Source organism: Tauraco erythrolophus, chromosome 23, assembly GCF_009769465.1.
Source record: "Tauraco erythrolophus isolate bTauEry1 chromosome 23, bTauEry1.pri, whole genome shotgun sequence".
Classification (NCBI taxonomy): Eukaryota; Metazoa; Chordata; class Aves; order Musophagiformes; family Musophagidae; genus Tauraco; species Tauraco erythrolophus.
In genome coordinates, this window is record NC_141487.1 from 432298 (window position 1) to 447627 (window position 15330).

The 15330-nt window shown below is 53.9% G+C and overlaps 1 protein-coding gene across 3 annotated transcripts in view; it reads right to left on the reverse strand.

Annotated features, from left to right (window-relative positions):
- The window catches only part of EPHB2 (EPH receptor B2), a 129805-nt gene that overhangs the window by 41305 nt on the left and 73170 nt on the right, over positions 1 to 15330 (reverse strand). For all 3 annotated transcript variants that reach the window (XM_086625563.1, XM_086625564.1, XM_086625562.1), the window contains exons 4-5: positions 4413 to 4568; positions 3464 to 3799 (exon numbers count right to left, since the gene is read on the reverse strand). In XM_086625563.1, coding sequence (XP_086481689.1) covers positions 3464 to 3799; positions 4413 to 4568 — 492 coding nt within the window. The remainder of the gene's footprint in view (positions 1 to 3463; positions 3800 to 4412; positions 4569 to 15330) is intronic.

Genomic DNA, 15330 nt, shown 5'->3' on the forward strand with positions numbered 1-15330 from the left:
ACCCAGCTAGAAAAAGCTACAGCAGATCTACTCTTGGTGATAGTCCAAACAAGAGGTTGGATAACAGACCCCCAAACGTCCCTTCCACAAACCCTGATGGAATCCTGTGGCCCAAATAAGGCACAGTAGCATGAGTTTATGGAAGTAGCTCTTGGCAAACTTGTCATTTTTTTCCTGAACTCCGTAGTTCAGCAGAGTGCACAGACTTTGAGTGTGTGAGACACAGTTGCTGGCTCAGCATCAGCATCATATGCAACACGTGAAATCAGTTTTAAACGAGGCTGGCACTCAGCAGGGACTCATACTGTGTCCAGCACAGTGGAGGCAGCACCTCTCCTTTAAATTATTAGAGATCTGGGAGATGATACGAAAACATTGCTGGCAAATCGTTCATGAAGTGTCCAAAACAGCAGTGTTGGAAATGACAACTTCTGTGCAGAGCAACGATCATGGCTTGATGACTGAGCCCACGAAAACGATTATAAGGTTGTGCTTGGGTCTGGAAACCAAAATGCAGATCTTTCCTGCAGAATGGGAGACTGCATGGAGGGAAGCAGCACCTGAAGGGACCAAGACAGAAGCCACCAGGGAGGTAAGAGCTGCCCACGTGGCTGAGCGAGGTAGCACTTGACACTTGGATGTGTAAAGAGACCAGCAAGACCAGCAAGGAAAGTAGCTTGTCTGCAGTAGAGCTGCTACTGGCTACAACATCTAGTTCAGGAAATTATGATGAAGAATATAGACGTTGCCACAAAGAGCCGTGGGAAGATCCACATTCTAGAAAGTCACCTCGTAGCAAGGCAGGATGATTCAGTTTGGTCTAATTAACTCTTATTTTTCCTTGAGACAAGCTACCCGCTGCCTGTGTCTACATGAGGAGAAACGTCCTGCTACCAAAACAGTTATGTTGATGTAAAGGCCAATGTCAGTGAAATCCAGACCTTGTTGGAGCGGGGTACAGTAATGACCACAGCCATCTTTCTCTGGGAGAACACCGAGGTGAAAGGTATCCCCTTTCGGGATGACAGTCGCCACACCATCGCACCCCCCAGTGCCACTTCACTGGCCACACTTGGTACCTGCCCTCTGGCTGCTCCATGGGGATCATTTTCTTACTCCCTCACAGCAGCTTTTCCTGGGATGCTGAAGAATTTATGATACTTGAAGGTTAAAGGTGTTGCTGGTGATGCAGTGTCTCTCGCTCAGTCCCAAAAGCACCAAGCACAGGTGGTCCCCCAACGGTGGGCCATTCATCCCTGGGTGAACCAGGGCAATTTTGCTTTGCTTTCTTCAGGGCTGGGAGGTCCCTGAAGCCCAGCACAGCGGGCGCTTTGCAGGGAGGCCATCGTCCAGCTGTGGCGGGAGCACGACCCCATCACGTATCGGTCTTCTGCTCTGCTGGAGAAGGACCCTCAGCTGGCTGCTCAAGCCCGAGCAGAGGCAGAGGGAGGCTGTAATCACTGCTTCCCCAGACTCATCCCTCTCCTCCCTCCGCACGCCTTCCTCTCCCCACAAACCCTCCATTCTCCTGTCCCAGCTCTGCCTTTGTGTCTGCAGCTTCTGTTACCAACTGCTAATGATCTACATCAAGGCTGCCAGGCGGTGCCCAGAGTAAGCAGAAGAATTCAGAGCCTCTAATTACAGAGGAATTAGCAAGCAGACAGTTACTGTTTAGTGCTAATGAATAGATACATTAAGAAAGACATCACACAGGCTGAGAAGTGTGAGCCCTGATAATAAAGGAGTGTCAAACAAGGAAAACACAAGGAGGAGGATCCAGGGGACTGAAAAGGATTTGCCTGCAACTCAGCTCTCTGGTTTTGCTAAAGTGGAAATAGCCACAGGCAGTACATGAAGGTAATAAGCACATCATATAACTGCAAAGTGCAAAATCCAGGCGTTACATAACTTGTCTATAGTGCGGAACGCTGCTGGGGGTGTGCAGAGCCCCTTCCCAGCTCCAGGTAGCATCGTGCCCACCCTGTCCTTGTAAAGGAGCTGCAACAGGTCACTGTCCCAGGCCAGTTCCTCTCTCCTCACACGCAGACGTGTTCCTGCTCGCAGCCATGGTTCAACGCTGTGCTAAACCTGCCCTCAGGGCTCCTGATACTGTACTGAAAACACTGTGACCCTGCAGCTCCTGAGCTAACTTAAGATCAGAGGTCAGACTGCTGGTTCATGGGTGACCAAGACATTTTTGCAGGTTACCTCTGTCCGGGCGCTCTGTATGCCCAGCCAAGTGAGGTCCATCTGCACCACTGCTGCTTTACCCCACACCAAACACCTCCTGTCCCCTGCAGCCAGCACACGCCACGAGCTCCAGGAAATTCAGTGGAAATGCAATCATCCATGACTTCCAAATTCAGTCTTGACGGTCACATAGTGCCTGGGCCAGCCTGGTTCACCCACACTCCCCACACACTTGCTGCAGCGCTCAGAGGGACCACAGAAACTCACCTGCTCCCACGCACACTTGTACCTTCTTGGCATGCTTCCACCATGTAATCAGATTAAGCAAAGACCCAGCCTCAGCCTGTGCTCCAGCTCCAGATGGCTTCCAGGTGGGCTTGGGAGAGCAGCCCTGACCAGCAGCTCTGCAGGGCATCCTACCACCAGCACAGCAGCTGTCTGGGGGCTGCTGGTGAATCTCCTAGCAGCAGCACTACCAGACACCCTGGCACGTCCCTTCCCCCTGCAAAACCACCCTGCGCACAGGGAGTGCAGCAAATCCCCAGGCCAGCACAGAGCTGGAGACCCCGAATGAAACCCTTCCAGCTCTGCTGCTTGGTCTTATTCACCAAGGTGACTCTGCAGCAGCACTGATCTGGAGCAGCTTTCCAGGTGGTCATCCCATATATCCGTCTCCCAGCCCCTCTTCTGTCCAGCTTTCCTTTGCTTTCACAGCCCTCTTGATTTTCTCTGCAGTCAGAGCAGAGTGCTGCTTGTGTCAAAATGCTGGAGCTAATCTTACCATCCTTCCTCGGGAACCAGAAGCAGCAGCAGGGGCTGCAGCAAGGCTGTCAGCAGCGCTGAGCACTGCTGCTGTGTCTGCAACCCCCCAACGGCGCGTGCAACCGATGCTCCGAGGCAACAACCTCGGAAACAGCCATGCGCCTGGCACCAGGGAGGGATGCTGAGGCACCAGGGCACAGCGACAGGAGCTGCTCTGCTGCAGTGACGGGGGGCAGGCAGTCTTCCTTGGGGCACGCTCCAGCTTTTCACTGAAATAAGGGATATTTTTCACACCCAAGGCTTGAGATTCACCCAGAAATTGCCAGGTCCATGCACTTTGATCATCACCAGCATTACAGAAGTCACACCGTGCCACATGCCACCTCACTTCTCCCCTTCAAGCCCTGCTCATCCCATAGGGTTTCACTCAGCACCCCTTGACCAGGAGGTCCCTGCCCACCATCTCCCCTTCCTGGAGAGGTCTGCTGGGAGCCCCAGCTCCACATCTTACCAGCCTGGTTGGTGGTGATGTTCACTGATGCGAACTGCGGGGAGAAGGGGCTCTGGTCGGTGACGCCATTCACTGCCTGGATCTCGAAGGTGTACTGGGTGTGGGCCAGCAGGTCGCTGATGTAGATGCGGGGCTCGGTCAGGCCCAGCTGGCGGGGGGCGAACTGCACGTTGTCCCCGCAGCGCGTGCACGCCCCACGGCCGGAGCCGCAGCTCTTGCAGATGATGTTGTACACCAGGTCCTCCCGGCCCCCGGAGTCCCGCGGCGGGGTCCACTCCAGCATCAGAGAGGTCTCATTCACGCTGGAGATGACGGCCTGGGGGGCAGAGGGGATGGCTGTAAAGGGAATAGACAGAAAGGTGTAAGAGCCCGAGCCCTGCTCACTGCTACAGGACCAGCTGCACCCCCTCCTTTCCCTCATCCCAGACTCTGCAGCAGGCATGAGCTGAGCCGGGCGCTTCCTTTGGTGTCAGGGACATGCAGAGCAAGCTGAACAACCAAAGGCAAGTGAAGGAACAAAACCTGTCCTCTTGACCCAGGCTAATATGATTACATGGCATCCCTGGCAAAATTCACCAGATATTTTGTGTAGCGTTTCTGATTCCTTTGTACCAATCCCCTGTGTGCCAACGTGCAGGTCTTCTCGTCAAGGTATAGCCCCAGAGTGAAGTCATCCCACTGCCTGGAACAGCACAAAACAACCCAAATTCCTGTCCTCTTTGCACGTGCAATGTTTGCAAGTGCAGACTGGCCCAAGGTAAGAAAGACCCAGGCCCCATGCTCCATGCCTGCAAGGCTCCTCTGGGCAAGGTGCTCTGAGTCCCTTGGCCTCCTCCAAAATCCCACTGAGGCAGATGCCTTTGCTAAGCATCCCTCAGTGCTTCAACTAACGAGTATCTCCTTTCCCAGCTGTGTGCGGTCCCCCCCCAGTTGCCCAGACCCCACATACTGGTGCATGGCATGTCGACAGGATCAGCATCCGCCCGGTAATATCCATTTCGGCACACGCAGTTGGTGGCCCCTTCCGAAGTCGTCCGGCTGTTAATTGGGCAGTGGATGCATCCTTCATCCCCTTGGCTGGCCTTAAACATCCCCGATGGGCAGCCTGGAAAAGAACCAAGGGCAGCAGTGAGTGGTGCGGACAGGGGCTGGCGGGGATGCCCCGAGTCTGGCAGCGCTGCCACAAAACACCTTTCGGGGCTTTGCAGAGCCCAAAGCCAAAACCTGACAATTTAAAGAAACCAAAGTGGAGAAGGAGCAGCTGGTTTGGAGGCTCTGAGCAGGCAGGTGCTGCTGATCGTGCTGCCTGCAGGGATGGGGAGACGTCTCTTCCCCTACTCCCCAAACATCAGTGCGCAACAGGGTTCACTAGGGGAGTATTACGAATGCAAAGGAGATTTTTATTTTATTTTTTGATTTTTGTATCAAATCAGACCAAAGGTTCAAGGTCACCAGAACCCTCCCCTCAGCAGCAGCCACCCAACGAGCAGGGCATGAGCCAGGCACCCGCATCGCCCGCAATACCTTCCCACCCTCCAACAATTTATAGCCCAGGGACTTTCTACAAGGCAGGTTCTTTGCATTTCACATCCCTTGTGGGCTGTTTCTTCCACTAAGTTACCCAGTTCCTTTTTTATTCCATGCAAATGTTTCACACCCATTTTATCCCGCAGCACAGAGCCCCACGGTGTAATTTTGTGCTGCATGAAGAAACCGTTGCCCTCTGCTTTGAAGCTGCCAACTGCCACTTCATTTGATGCAACCTCACACGTGCACTGGCAGTGAACACTCAATGGCCATCCACCTTCTCCATGACTCCTGGGCTGCACAAACCTCCGTCATGCCCCAAGCAAGCTGCATAACAACATTCACTATTTTATTCTCTACGCTTTTCTCATAATTAGCAATGTCCAAATTATTATTTAACCACTGATGTACCAACCGGACTACCTATTATAGCACCAAGGTCTCACTCCTGAGAGACATGGAGCCAACTCAAAGCCTATCTCTGCTTATGATATTGAGGAGGGAAGACAAGGACTGGCTGTGGAGAGTTGCAGAAGGACTTTATGAGACAGCGTGATTGCGGAATGAGAAGGCAATTGGAATTCAGTAGACATGAGGTGGTGCAAATGGGAGGAAAGAACCCCAGCTTCACGCTCACAGACGCAAACTGCCACTTCTGCTGCAACCAGCAGCAGCACGCTGGGGTCTGTCTCCACCGGGGCTCAGACCTCAAAGCCACTCACAGATAAAGAAGATGCTTCGTCAGCAACAGCCACTCAAAAAACGTGTGTTCAGGCAGGCACGGTGGGCGAGGGTGGCACGGGGGGTGCGCAGTGCTTGCAGCAGATGGGCGGTGAAGGCTGGTCCATAGTGTGAAATACAGTATTAATAGCTACGGTGCAGGTGGCTAAAAACATCAGTGCAAAGCTTTAAACACCAGGAACTCTTTTCCAAGGCAGGGAGTCACCAGTGCCCAAGCCCAGGCTCGGCTGTAAGCACTCATGGGCACGGTGCTCAGTGGTTACTCCCGGTTGCGACTTTCCGCCACCGTTGATTTCCTGTGCAGCACAAAGAGCCTGGGGGGTGGCAGGTGGCTTCTGCACTGAGATGAGTTAAACAAACTTCTACTTCAGTTTGCTGCCAAGGCTTCCAGGAATGAGGCGGATCAGAAAAACAGCCTGGGAAAAACATATGCTCGGGGTCGCTATAAGCAAGAGTTATTATTGAGACGTACCTATTTTTTTCTTAAAAAAAAAAGAAGTTTTTCAGTTTTCACCTCCCTTCCTTCAAAATTATCTTGAGTTTCTAATGAGAAAAGCTCTGCAGAAAAATACCATCACTCTTCTGGCTTGCAAAGTCCCTCCTGCTTCCTACAGTCGAAGGATCTGTTGAAAAACTGGCTTCTCCTCATGTTCCTGGATCTTCCTGCCCTCCCTGTCCCCTATCCCCTACACGTCTGACTCCATTTCTGACCCTATTCCGAGCATGCCCCTTGGTACAAACCCACCTCAGAGGGTGTTAAGCTGTTGGGAGAGGTGATGGCTGCGTAGTTCTCCGTTAGAGAGAAGCGATAGTGGCTCCGCAGCTGAAATGGTAACAGGGTCCTCCTACTAATACCAATTTTTGAAACACGATAAGACCAACACACAAAATTGCTCTAGTCTGACATCCAGGGTGAAACACAGGGTCATTTGATCAAAGATGTTTTGAGACATGGGCCTCTTTCACCTTCCTGAGGCTTATTTTAAAAATAACAACTTTCCTATAAGGTTTCTTCTGCATCAAGATAGAGATACACCAAAAACCCCTACGCTGCTGAGATTTAGCGACTGGTCCCGAGAGGAAAAAACATTCCCCAGGTTTGGCCCGGCACAGGCTGAGGGCTTCAATTCATACTTCTGTGTGTGCTGCTCTTAGAGTGAGGCAAAAATTGGAGGCTGAATGATTGTTCACCAAAACCACCAAGCTGGGATGCTAACATTCCTTGCACACGCCATCAAAACATGGCCAGAAGTTTTGGCAACTTTTCTTCCTCCCCAGGAGGTCCCACACACCAACATGGGATAAAATAATCCTGGAAAATCAGAACTTCTCCAAAGATAAATATTCTGAAATCACGTTGAAAGAAAAGAAAAATCACTGAAATTCGATGCAAAACCCTTTTTTAATTTTTTTTTCCTCCGCTAATGACAACCGCCAGAAGGAAAATAAACGAACACTGTGTTCAAAACTGTTTTGTTCCCTCCAGGTCTTGCCCTGGGTGAGAAAACAGCTTTTAATCTGGAATCCACCCAATTTCTTGTTTCCAGAGTAAACAGCAAATCAAAACTGAATGTCCACAAAGAGGTTAAACCCCCTCCTGTTGGAACAGCATGGATGTTCTCACTACTGGCTGGGAGACACCAGGACACCCCAGTTTTCTGCCCCGGGTGGTGACAGCAGCTCTGGGACGTGATCCTTCCCCTTCAGCTCATAGCGAGGGCAGAGGCAAAGCATCCCTAGAAACTCCTGCTTGGAAAGAGGGAACTGAACCAGGGAAAGCACAGAAATTCCTACTGTATCAGAGCACCCTTCACCCCAGGACGGCGATGAAGAAGGTTTGCTAAAAGTACTGGCTGTAGCTCTCCCAGATAAGAATGGGAGTGCCTGAGCAGTGCCAGGTGTCCTCGTTTCCCACTCATCCATTCCCAGGGTGTGGAAAGGTGGGAAGGCACATGTTTTGGGAAGGGAATGACGTGGAGAAGGACCCATGAGAGGTCCTGCCCTCCCCTGCAGGAGGACCACGCCAGGGATCTGGGAGGGAAGGCCACTTGGAGACGGATTTTTTGCAAGGGCGTGTAGTGATAGGACAAGGGGCAGTGGATTTAAACTGAAAGAGGGGAGATTTAGATTAGAGATAAGGAAGAAATTTTTCCCTCTGAGGGTGGTGAGGCACTGGGACAGGTTGCCCAGAGAAGCTGTGGCTGCCCCATCCCTGGATGTGTTCAAGGCCAGGTTGGATGGGGCTTTGGGCAACCTGGTGTAGTGGAAGGTGTCCCTGCCCATGGCAGGGAGGTTGGAACTGGATGATCTTTGAGGTCCCTTCCAACCCAAACCATTCCATGATTCTGTGGTTCTGCAGCACTCGCTGCTGGGGGCAGTGCTGGCAGGAGGGTTCCAGTGCTCCTTCCCCACAGCAGTGCCCACCCTGGGGCAGCTCGGTGGAGAAAGGCACCCGTGGCTCAGCCTGAAGGAAAAGCTTTTGGCCAAATGTGCCGGAGGGGCTGCAGAGGGGTTCCCTGTTTGCTGGCCCCGTGTCCCACTGCCTCTCTCCCTCCTCCTTTTTAATTAACCCAGTGTGAGCTGAGCAGGCTCCAAACGGGCTCCTGTGCATCAGAAACAGCCCTGGTGGCCTTCAGAGCCCACCCACCTCCTGTGCACAGCCCGAGCAAACAGCTCGCTCCTGCAACAGGAGTTCCCAACAGGCACCTTCAGCCTTTGCTAACGGCTCGGAGGAAGGGTCCTCCTCGGCTCCCCTTGCCTGGCTTTGCTTCTCCTGGCAACCAGGAAAACGTCCTGGGCCATGCCGGGAGGAGGGCAGCCAGCACGCCGAGGGAGGTGTTTTCCTCTGCCAGGCACTGGGGATGCTGCAACAGATAGTTTGGGGTTGCCTAGTTCAAGGGTGATAGGAAGGAAGAGGAGAGTCCAGTGGAAGGTCTGGAGCACAAGGCATACCAGGAGAGGTGAAAAGAGCTGGGGTGGTGTAAGCAGGGTAAGAGGGAAGATCTAACGGCAGCTGCAGCTATTTGGGGGCAGATGCAAAGACGACAGACCCACATACTTTCTCAGGGTGCCAGACGATGTAACAAGGGACAAGGATCACAAGTTCGGAGTGGACATCAGGAAGAGCTCCTTCTCCAAAGGATGGTGCAGCCCCGGGACAGGGCACAGAGGAGTGGTGAATCTCCTTCCTTGGGCCAGATTCAGGAAAAAATCGTGGCTGCCTTGAGCTAACGCTGGTGGCACCTCCACTGCAAGGGGGAGGCTGTACCCCAGACCCCAGAACCTCCTCCACCAGCACTTCTAGGTCTCTACTGCCCGTGGTGTGGGGGGGGGCACATTTCTGATGTTCTCCTGTGCAGAAGTCTATTATGTCCAACCAGCTCTGAATTTACCCCTGTTTCCCTTCATCAACCATGCCCTTCTTACAAGATAAGGTGGGTGTTGTAATGACATTGTCACTTTTTCCCACATTCTTCCCCATCCTGTCTGATATGCCTTGATCCTTGTTCTAAGCTCTGCATGCAAATGGATCTCGCTTTGTCTCACCCGCTCATTCTCTGCTTGTTCCTGTCCCCAGGCCCTCACATGATGGCGTTTGTCACCTTAGGGAAAGGCTGGCCTCTGGACAACCCAACAGACAATGCTGCCCACTGCCTTTGGATCTGTTGACACTTCTGTCATGGTGTCTCCAGCCTGGGCATTTTAGTGCTGGAGGGAAGAGGACTCAATGCTGCCTCACAGGGCTCCGGTGAAGGAGGCAGGTGGCAACACCCAAGCCCCATGGACTTGGCACTGGAGTTGGCTGCTAGGTCTGAAAGAGAGGATCTTGGACCTCTAGGTGCCAGCTCTCCTCACTCAACCTTCTGGGGCTGCACAGGTCCTCCAGCTTCCCTCCTGATAAATTTAATTAGCAGCCTACACTGTTACCTCACACTTGAGATAAGCAATTAATCCCATTGCCAGGTGCTGTCACTGCCAACGACTCTGACAGCATTTGGAGAGCAGAGGACAGAAATACAGAAGGGAAAACAGGGTTAAATGAGATTAACTGAAGGGGAACGTGGAGCTCAGCCGACTTCTGTGATGTGGATTAAAGAGTTGTCAGTAAAGGAAGAAGAAGTGACAATGCAACTGTTCCTGTTTAACCCCGCCATTCTCCACAGAACAGAAATAGAAGCAGATGGCACAGGCCTGCAAAAGCTTTTCAGTAGGTCCCCATGCCACTGTCTGACCAGCATTCTGCCCCTCACCAGCACCTCAGGTCAGCTCCCCAGCACACAGGCATTGCTGTTCCGACCTCACAGCTGGGGGTGCCAGGGTTCCAAAACCCACATCCTCTGCCCTAGTGCTGCCCAGAGGTGCCCTCGAGCCACCTCAGCTGCATCCCAGCCTCAGCCCAGGGCTCCTCAGACACAACTGTCCTGGATGCCATCGTGGCTCAGCCCAGCCGGCAGCTGAGCTGCTGGGCAGCCGCTCTCCCACTCCTCCCTGGCACCCCCACCACAGCGGGTGGAGAAGAAAAATATCACAAAAGGCTCCAGGGTTGAAATAAGATCAGGGAGTGATCACCCACCGACCATGGCCCCGGGCAAAATGGGTTGGGCCTGGGGACAAATCAATTTAATTAATGAACAGAGAATAACAAATGTCCTCTCTTCAGAGAGGATACCGAGAAACAAAGCCAGATTTTAAAAACACCTTCTGACACCCCTCTCTTCTTCCCGGCTCCACCTCCTCCCCAGCGGCGCAGGGGGATGGGGCATTAATGGGGGTTGAGGTCAGCTCATCACACGCTGTTTATGATGCTCCTTCCACCTCAGGGGGAGAACTCCTCGCACTCTTCCCCTGCTCCAGCGTGGATCCCCTTCCCACAGGAGAGAGCTCTCCATGAACTTCTCCAATGTGAGTCCTTCCCGCAGGATGCAATTCTGACCTATCAGATTGCTCCAGTGTGGGCTTCTTCCTCGCAGAGTCACAGCTTCTTAGGGCGCAGCCACCCGCTCTGGCGTGGAGCCCCTTCCCAGGGACTGCAGATGCATCTCTGCTCTACCAGCCATCTCCAGCAGCGTGGGGTCCTCTCCCACAGGCTGCGGGTGGGTCTCTGATCCACTGTGTCTCATGGCAGCAGGGGGGCTGCTCTGGGGGATCACAGGTTTGGAGAGGACTGGATAGGGCAGAGTGCCACCCCGTTTTGAGAGATCCCCAAAAGAGCACACTGCAAGGGACAAATTGTCCCCAACCTTCCAGCCAGGCTGTCCTCAGCCCAGCCCAAAGGAGCTCCAAAGACCAGGAAAACTGTGTGGGCCAGGGAATCAGCCCTTTGGACACCATGGGACAGACTGATGCTTGGCATCATGCGCTGACTCTGCAGCACAGCCCAGGCCAAAGCCAGGCGTGCCCTGCTCTCTGGTGAGAGCGTCGCCAGCCTGCAGCCAGGACAGCCTCAGGCAGGGAGCACCCCTGTCCAAACCCTCCCAGCTCCCTCCCAGTGCCCACACACCAGCAGCAGGGCTGAGCCCTCTCCTGGGAGAGGCTTCGTGCCGGGGGCTGGCCAGCAAAATCCCTCCTGCAGCCTCCGTGGGCTCACGAGGTCACTCCCCCCCCAGCACCGCTCCCACGTTTAAGCAGCTGGCGAGCCTGCCGCACCTGTGGGCACGCACACCTGCCAGCCCCCGCCGACCTGCTCCGGGCGCCACATCCCTCAGCAGCGACGGGATCGGGCTGTCAGGGAGAAGTGCCTGGAATGCCTTACCTGCCAGGTCAGCCTGGTTCAGCTCCCTGAGCTGTCACGGGGGCTCTTAAAGAGAAACGGAAAGGTTTCTGTCCCTGCCCGAGCACGGGGGTGCTCCCAGCATCCTCAGAGTACCAACGGTGAGTACCATAATCCTGCGCTTCTCCTACTGGAGCCGCTCAGTGGACACTCGAAGGGAGAGGCCTTCCCCACCCAAAGGAGACACGGAGCTGTACGTTCATCATGCTGCTGCAGACCACGGGTGACTGCAGCCCCAAAGGCATGGTTCACAGCTCGCTTCCAGAGGCCAGCATCCCCGGGTGACGCCTAAACCAGATGGTGAGTTCACAGGCCAGGAGCACAGCTCTGGTGGCAGCAGATGCTTTGGACCTCCTCACTCCTGCAGACACCAAAGAACACTCTGGCACGTAGCTCCAAGACCAAGCTGAGCATGACATCCACCACACTGCTGGGCACTGCTGGGCACTGCTGGTCTGGGAGAGCTCCCAGCCCCAGCACATGGGGTAATCAGGATGCTCCAGCACTTTCACATTTACAACCCCAAAACGTTGTCTCAGCAGCTTGGCACGCACGTAAGGACCTAGAGCTTCAGGTGCTGGTGAACAGCATTTCCCTGGGAGCCCTGGGGAGACTGGCATGGAGCGAAGGCGGCCTTCGCCAGTCGAGGTGCCGAGCCATGAGGTTATCTCTGTGCAGTCGCGCACCAGCAGATGCACCAAATGTCACCTCTCCTTACCCCACCTGGTGCAGAGGACGGACTGATGTGTTTTCCAGCCTCTGACTGAAACACTGCAGGTTGTTTTTTGGTTTTGCTTTAGATTCCTTACAATACAGTAATTAATTTTATTTTGATATTTCCAAATGGTTTCGGGCAAGCAACATGTCCTTCTTCAACAGACGTAAACACTGCAGCCCTACACACTGAAAGAGCGGTTGTTTAAACGGTGAGCCAGCTTTCTCCAAGTGGCCTCCAGAAGAATTTAGGACTTTCACATTTTGTTACTTTGTTTGGTCTTGTTTAAATGTTTCCCAAAGCTTCTGCCTGGGAGAGCTCTGTCTCTGGAGGGTGGTATGTTAACCATTACGGGAACGGCTCCCAACCTTTTAATGCGGGGAAGGAAGCAAACCAAGCAAGTGGTGACATCAAAGTTGCACTGATGGAAAACCCCTAATCCTATAAACCCTCCTGCTTTAATTGGTGTTAAAACAAAGATAATCTTATCTCAGCCCTGTAAAAGAAGGGATAGGATGTACTAAAAGTCTCCCTAAAAGCCCTCATAAACTTGACAAACATTCCGTGTTTCAAGCCCAAGGAGAAGGGTTTTAATCCTAAAGGAAACATGAAAGTAAAACGGCAGCTTTTCCTGGACAAGAGCCCTGCAAGAGGATGCTGAAGGTCTGCCCAGACCTCTTGGTCCTGGTGCAAATCTGGAGTCACTCCGATGCGCATGTGCATCCACCAAGACCAGACACAGAGACTCAGGGGAACAGAGCAGCCAGGGACCACCTGATGTCTGTACGTCTCCAGGTGGAAGCAGAGCCAGGATCAGGCTCCCGAGCAGACTTGTGCCTCCACTCCCAAGGACTCCAAGTGCATCTGCAGCTGCTCAGTGCTTTTACCTGCGAACCGTCTGTCTCTGCCCCCTTCCCGTACCCCAGATGTCGGAGGAGCAGGTTTCAGGGTCAGGGGTGCGGAACCTGAGATCGAGTCTCCGAAGGAGATCCCTACCTGGTCCCAAGGCCCCAGCCCCTACAGCCAGCGTGCAGAAGTGTGATTGCTCTGACCTGACCTCCCGTAGCAGGAGGACTGGCACGGGGCAGTGCCCTCCCACCCCATGCTCTCCTCTCCATCCCCAGCAGGCACTCTGCAGACCCCCTCCAGGTGCAGCTCCCAAGGGAGCCCTTCCAGGGCACAAGCAGCTTCTCCAGGTGGAGGTGGGGGTGACCAGGAAAATTTGGAGTGGGCATGTTTAATCATTACATTTTAACACTCCTTAGCACCCAGTTTAGACAAGTTTAAAGCACGCCAGCTGGTTAAGTGCCAGCAGCCGCTTTCCAGATGACAACGTTGTTCTGTGTCAGCACGAGGTGCTGAGTGGAGCTGGCAGAAGGGCTGATTGAAAATGGTGAGTTATGGTGGCTTACATCACTGGGGGCGTAGTGGCACAGTAACTTTCTTTACCAGCCTGCAGTGAGCAGTAGGCAGCACCGCACAGGAAGGGAGGTCACACACCGCCCAGGGCAGATGCACACTGTCCACCTCCACTTTCCAAAACACCCCGAGGTCTGCTTACGTACTTACCAAGGAGAATTCAAGGAGAACCAGCTTTACTCCAAAACTACCTCCCAAGTGCTCTGGCACTTGTGAAATCTGCATGGAGCACTGTGCCAAGTTTGGGACTCTCCAGTGCAAGGAAGACACTGGAGGAACTCCAGGGAATGCCACCGGGATGGCTGGGGCTGGAGCACGTGGTGGGCAAGGAGAGGCTGAGGGTCAGACATGAGCCTGCAGAAGGCAAAGGAAAGACCTTACTGCTGCCTTCAGTGACCCAACGAGAAGGTGTAAGGAAGATGGAGCCAGGCCCTCAGGAGTCGGACGAGGCTCAAGGTGGCACAGAGGAAAGTCCAGCATGACACTAGAACATTTTTCAGCTTGAGGGAGGTCAAGTATTGGAAGGAGGGCAGGGATCTACACGCTTGGGAGACAGTCAAAGCCTCTCCCAAGGGACTGACATGCTTTCCTGTCACTCTAGCTGCCCATCACCAACAGAGCTTCCATTTTTCAAGCTTCTGAACGCCCAGCTTGCCCCTGCTTGATGGACCACCACTTCCCGGCTGCAGATGTATGAGCACGGCAAAGGGGATTAGGCAAACTCTGATTCACTCATATCCAAACAAGTACATTTTTGGCCCTCGAATGTCTGCGAGGCTTCCCCAGCAACCTGGGGCAGGCTGGCTTCCGCAGCGACCTGGGCTGAAGCAGGTCAGTTCATCCAGCAACACGCTGCCGCGGCAGTGCGGTGCGACGGGCTTTGAACTGCCAAGTTTTGAGCCTGCGAAGGGAACTGCAAGAAGAAACCAAAACCATGGCCCCAGGCAGCTGATCCACGAAAACCCCCTGCTCCAGAGGGGAGGAGGGATGTACAGACAGCCCCTGAGACGTCCATCCCTGCCAGGGCAATACCAGCTTTCAGCCAGGGTTGGAGGAGCGTTGGGACTGCGAGGCTGGCCATGAGCCATGTCTCCTCCCTGAGAGAGGGCACAGCTGAAGTGCCAGTGTGTCACTGTGCCCATCCTCACGGGCACGGCCGGTCCGCCTGCCGCGTCCCTTCCATTTCCCTGCTGCTGAAACACAACACACACCGTACTGCAACAGGAAGGATTCCCAACGGGGAAATCAGGTTTTTTAAGCATGACAACCTGAGTGCTAGGAATTTTGGAAACGGCAGGAATAAAGCCATTTGAGCAGCCCTGTCCCCACCCTCCCCAGCCCCCAGGCTCTCGCGCACGTGTGCGCGATGGCGGCGTTGCAGCACACAGCCACGTGCCGTTTTCCCCCTCGCACACAGGACAGCCAGGATTTGGGAGCGTGCTGGCGTCTGCAGCGACAGCAGCTGTGCGCACACGGGCTATCGCCGACTGACCCGTCAGCAGGAGACAGGGAAGCAGGAAGAAAGATAAAAGCACAGCAAACAAAAACTCTCCAGAAGAGCTCGTCTTTCCCCTTATTTGATAGATTTTTTTTTGAAAATGTGGATGTCTGTGTGGTAGGGCCATCCCCTGCTGGCACTGCCACCGTGTCCAGGGTCCCTGGGTGCCCAGGACCTGATGTGGACATCCAGGCTGC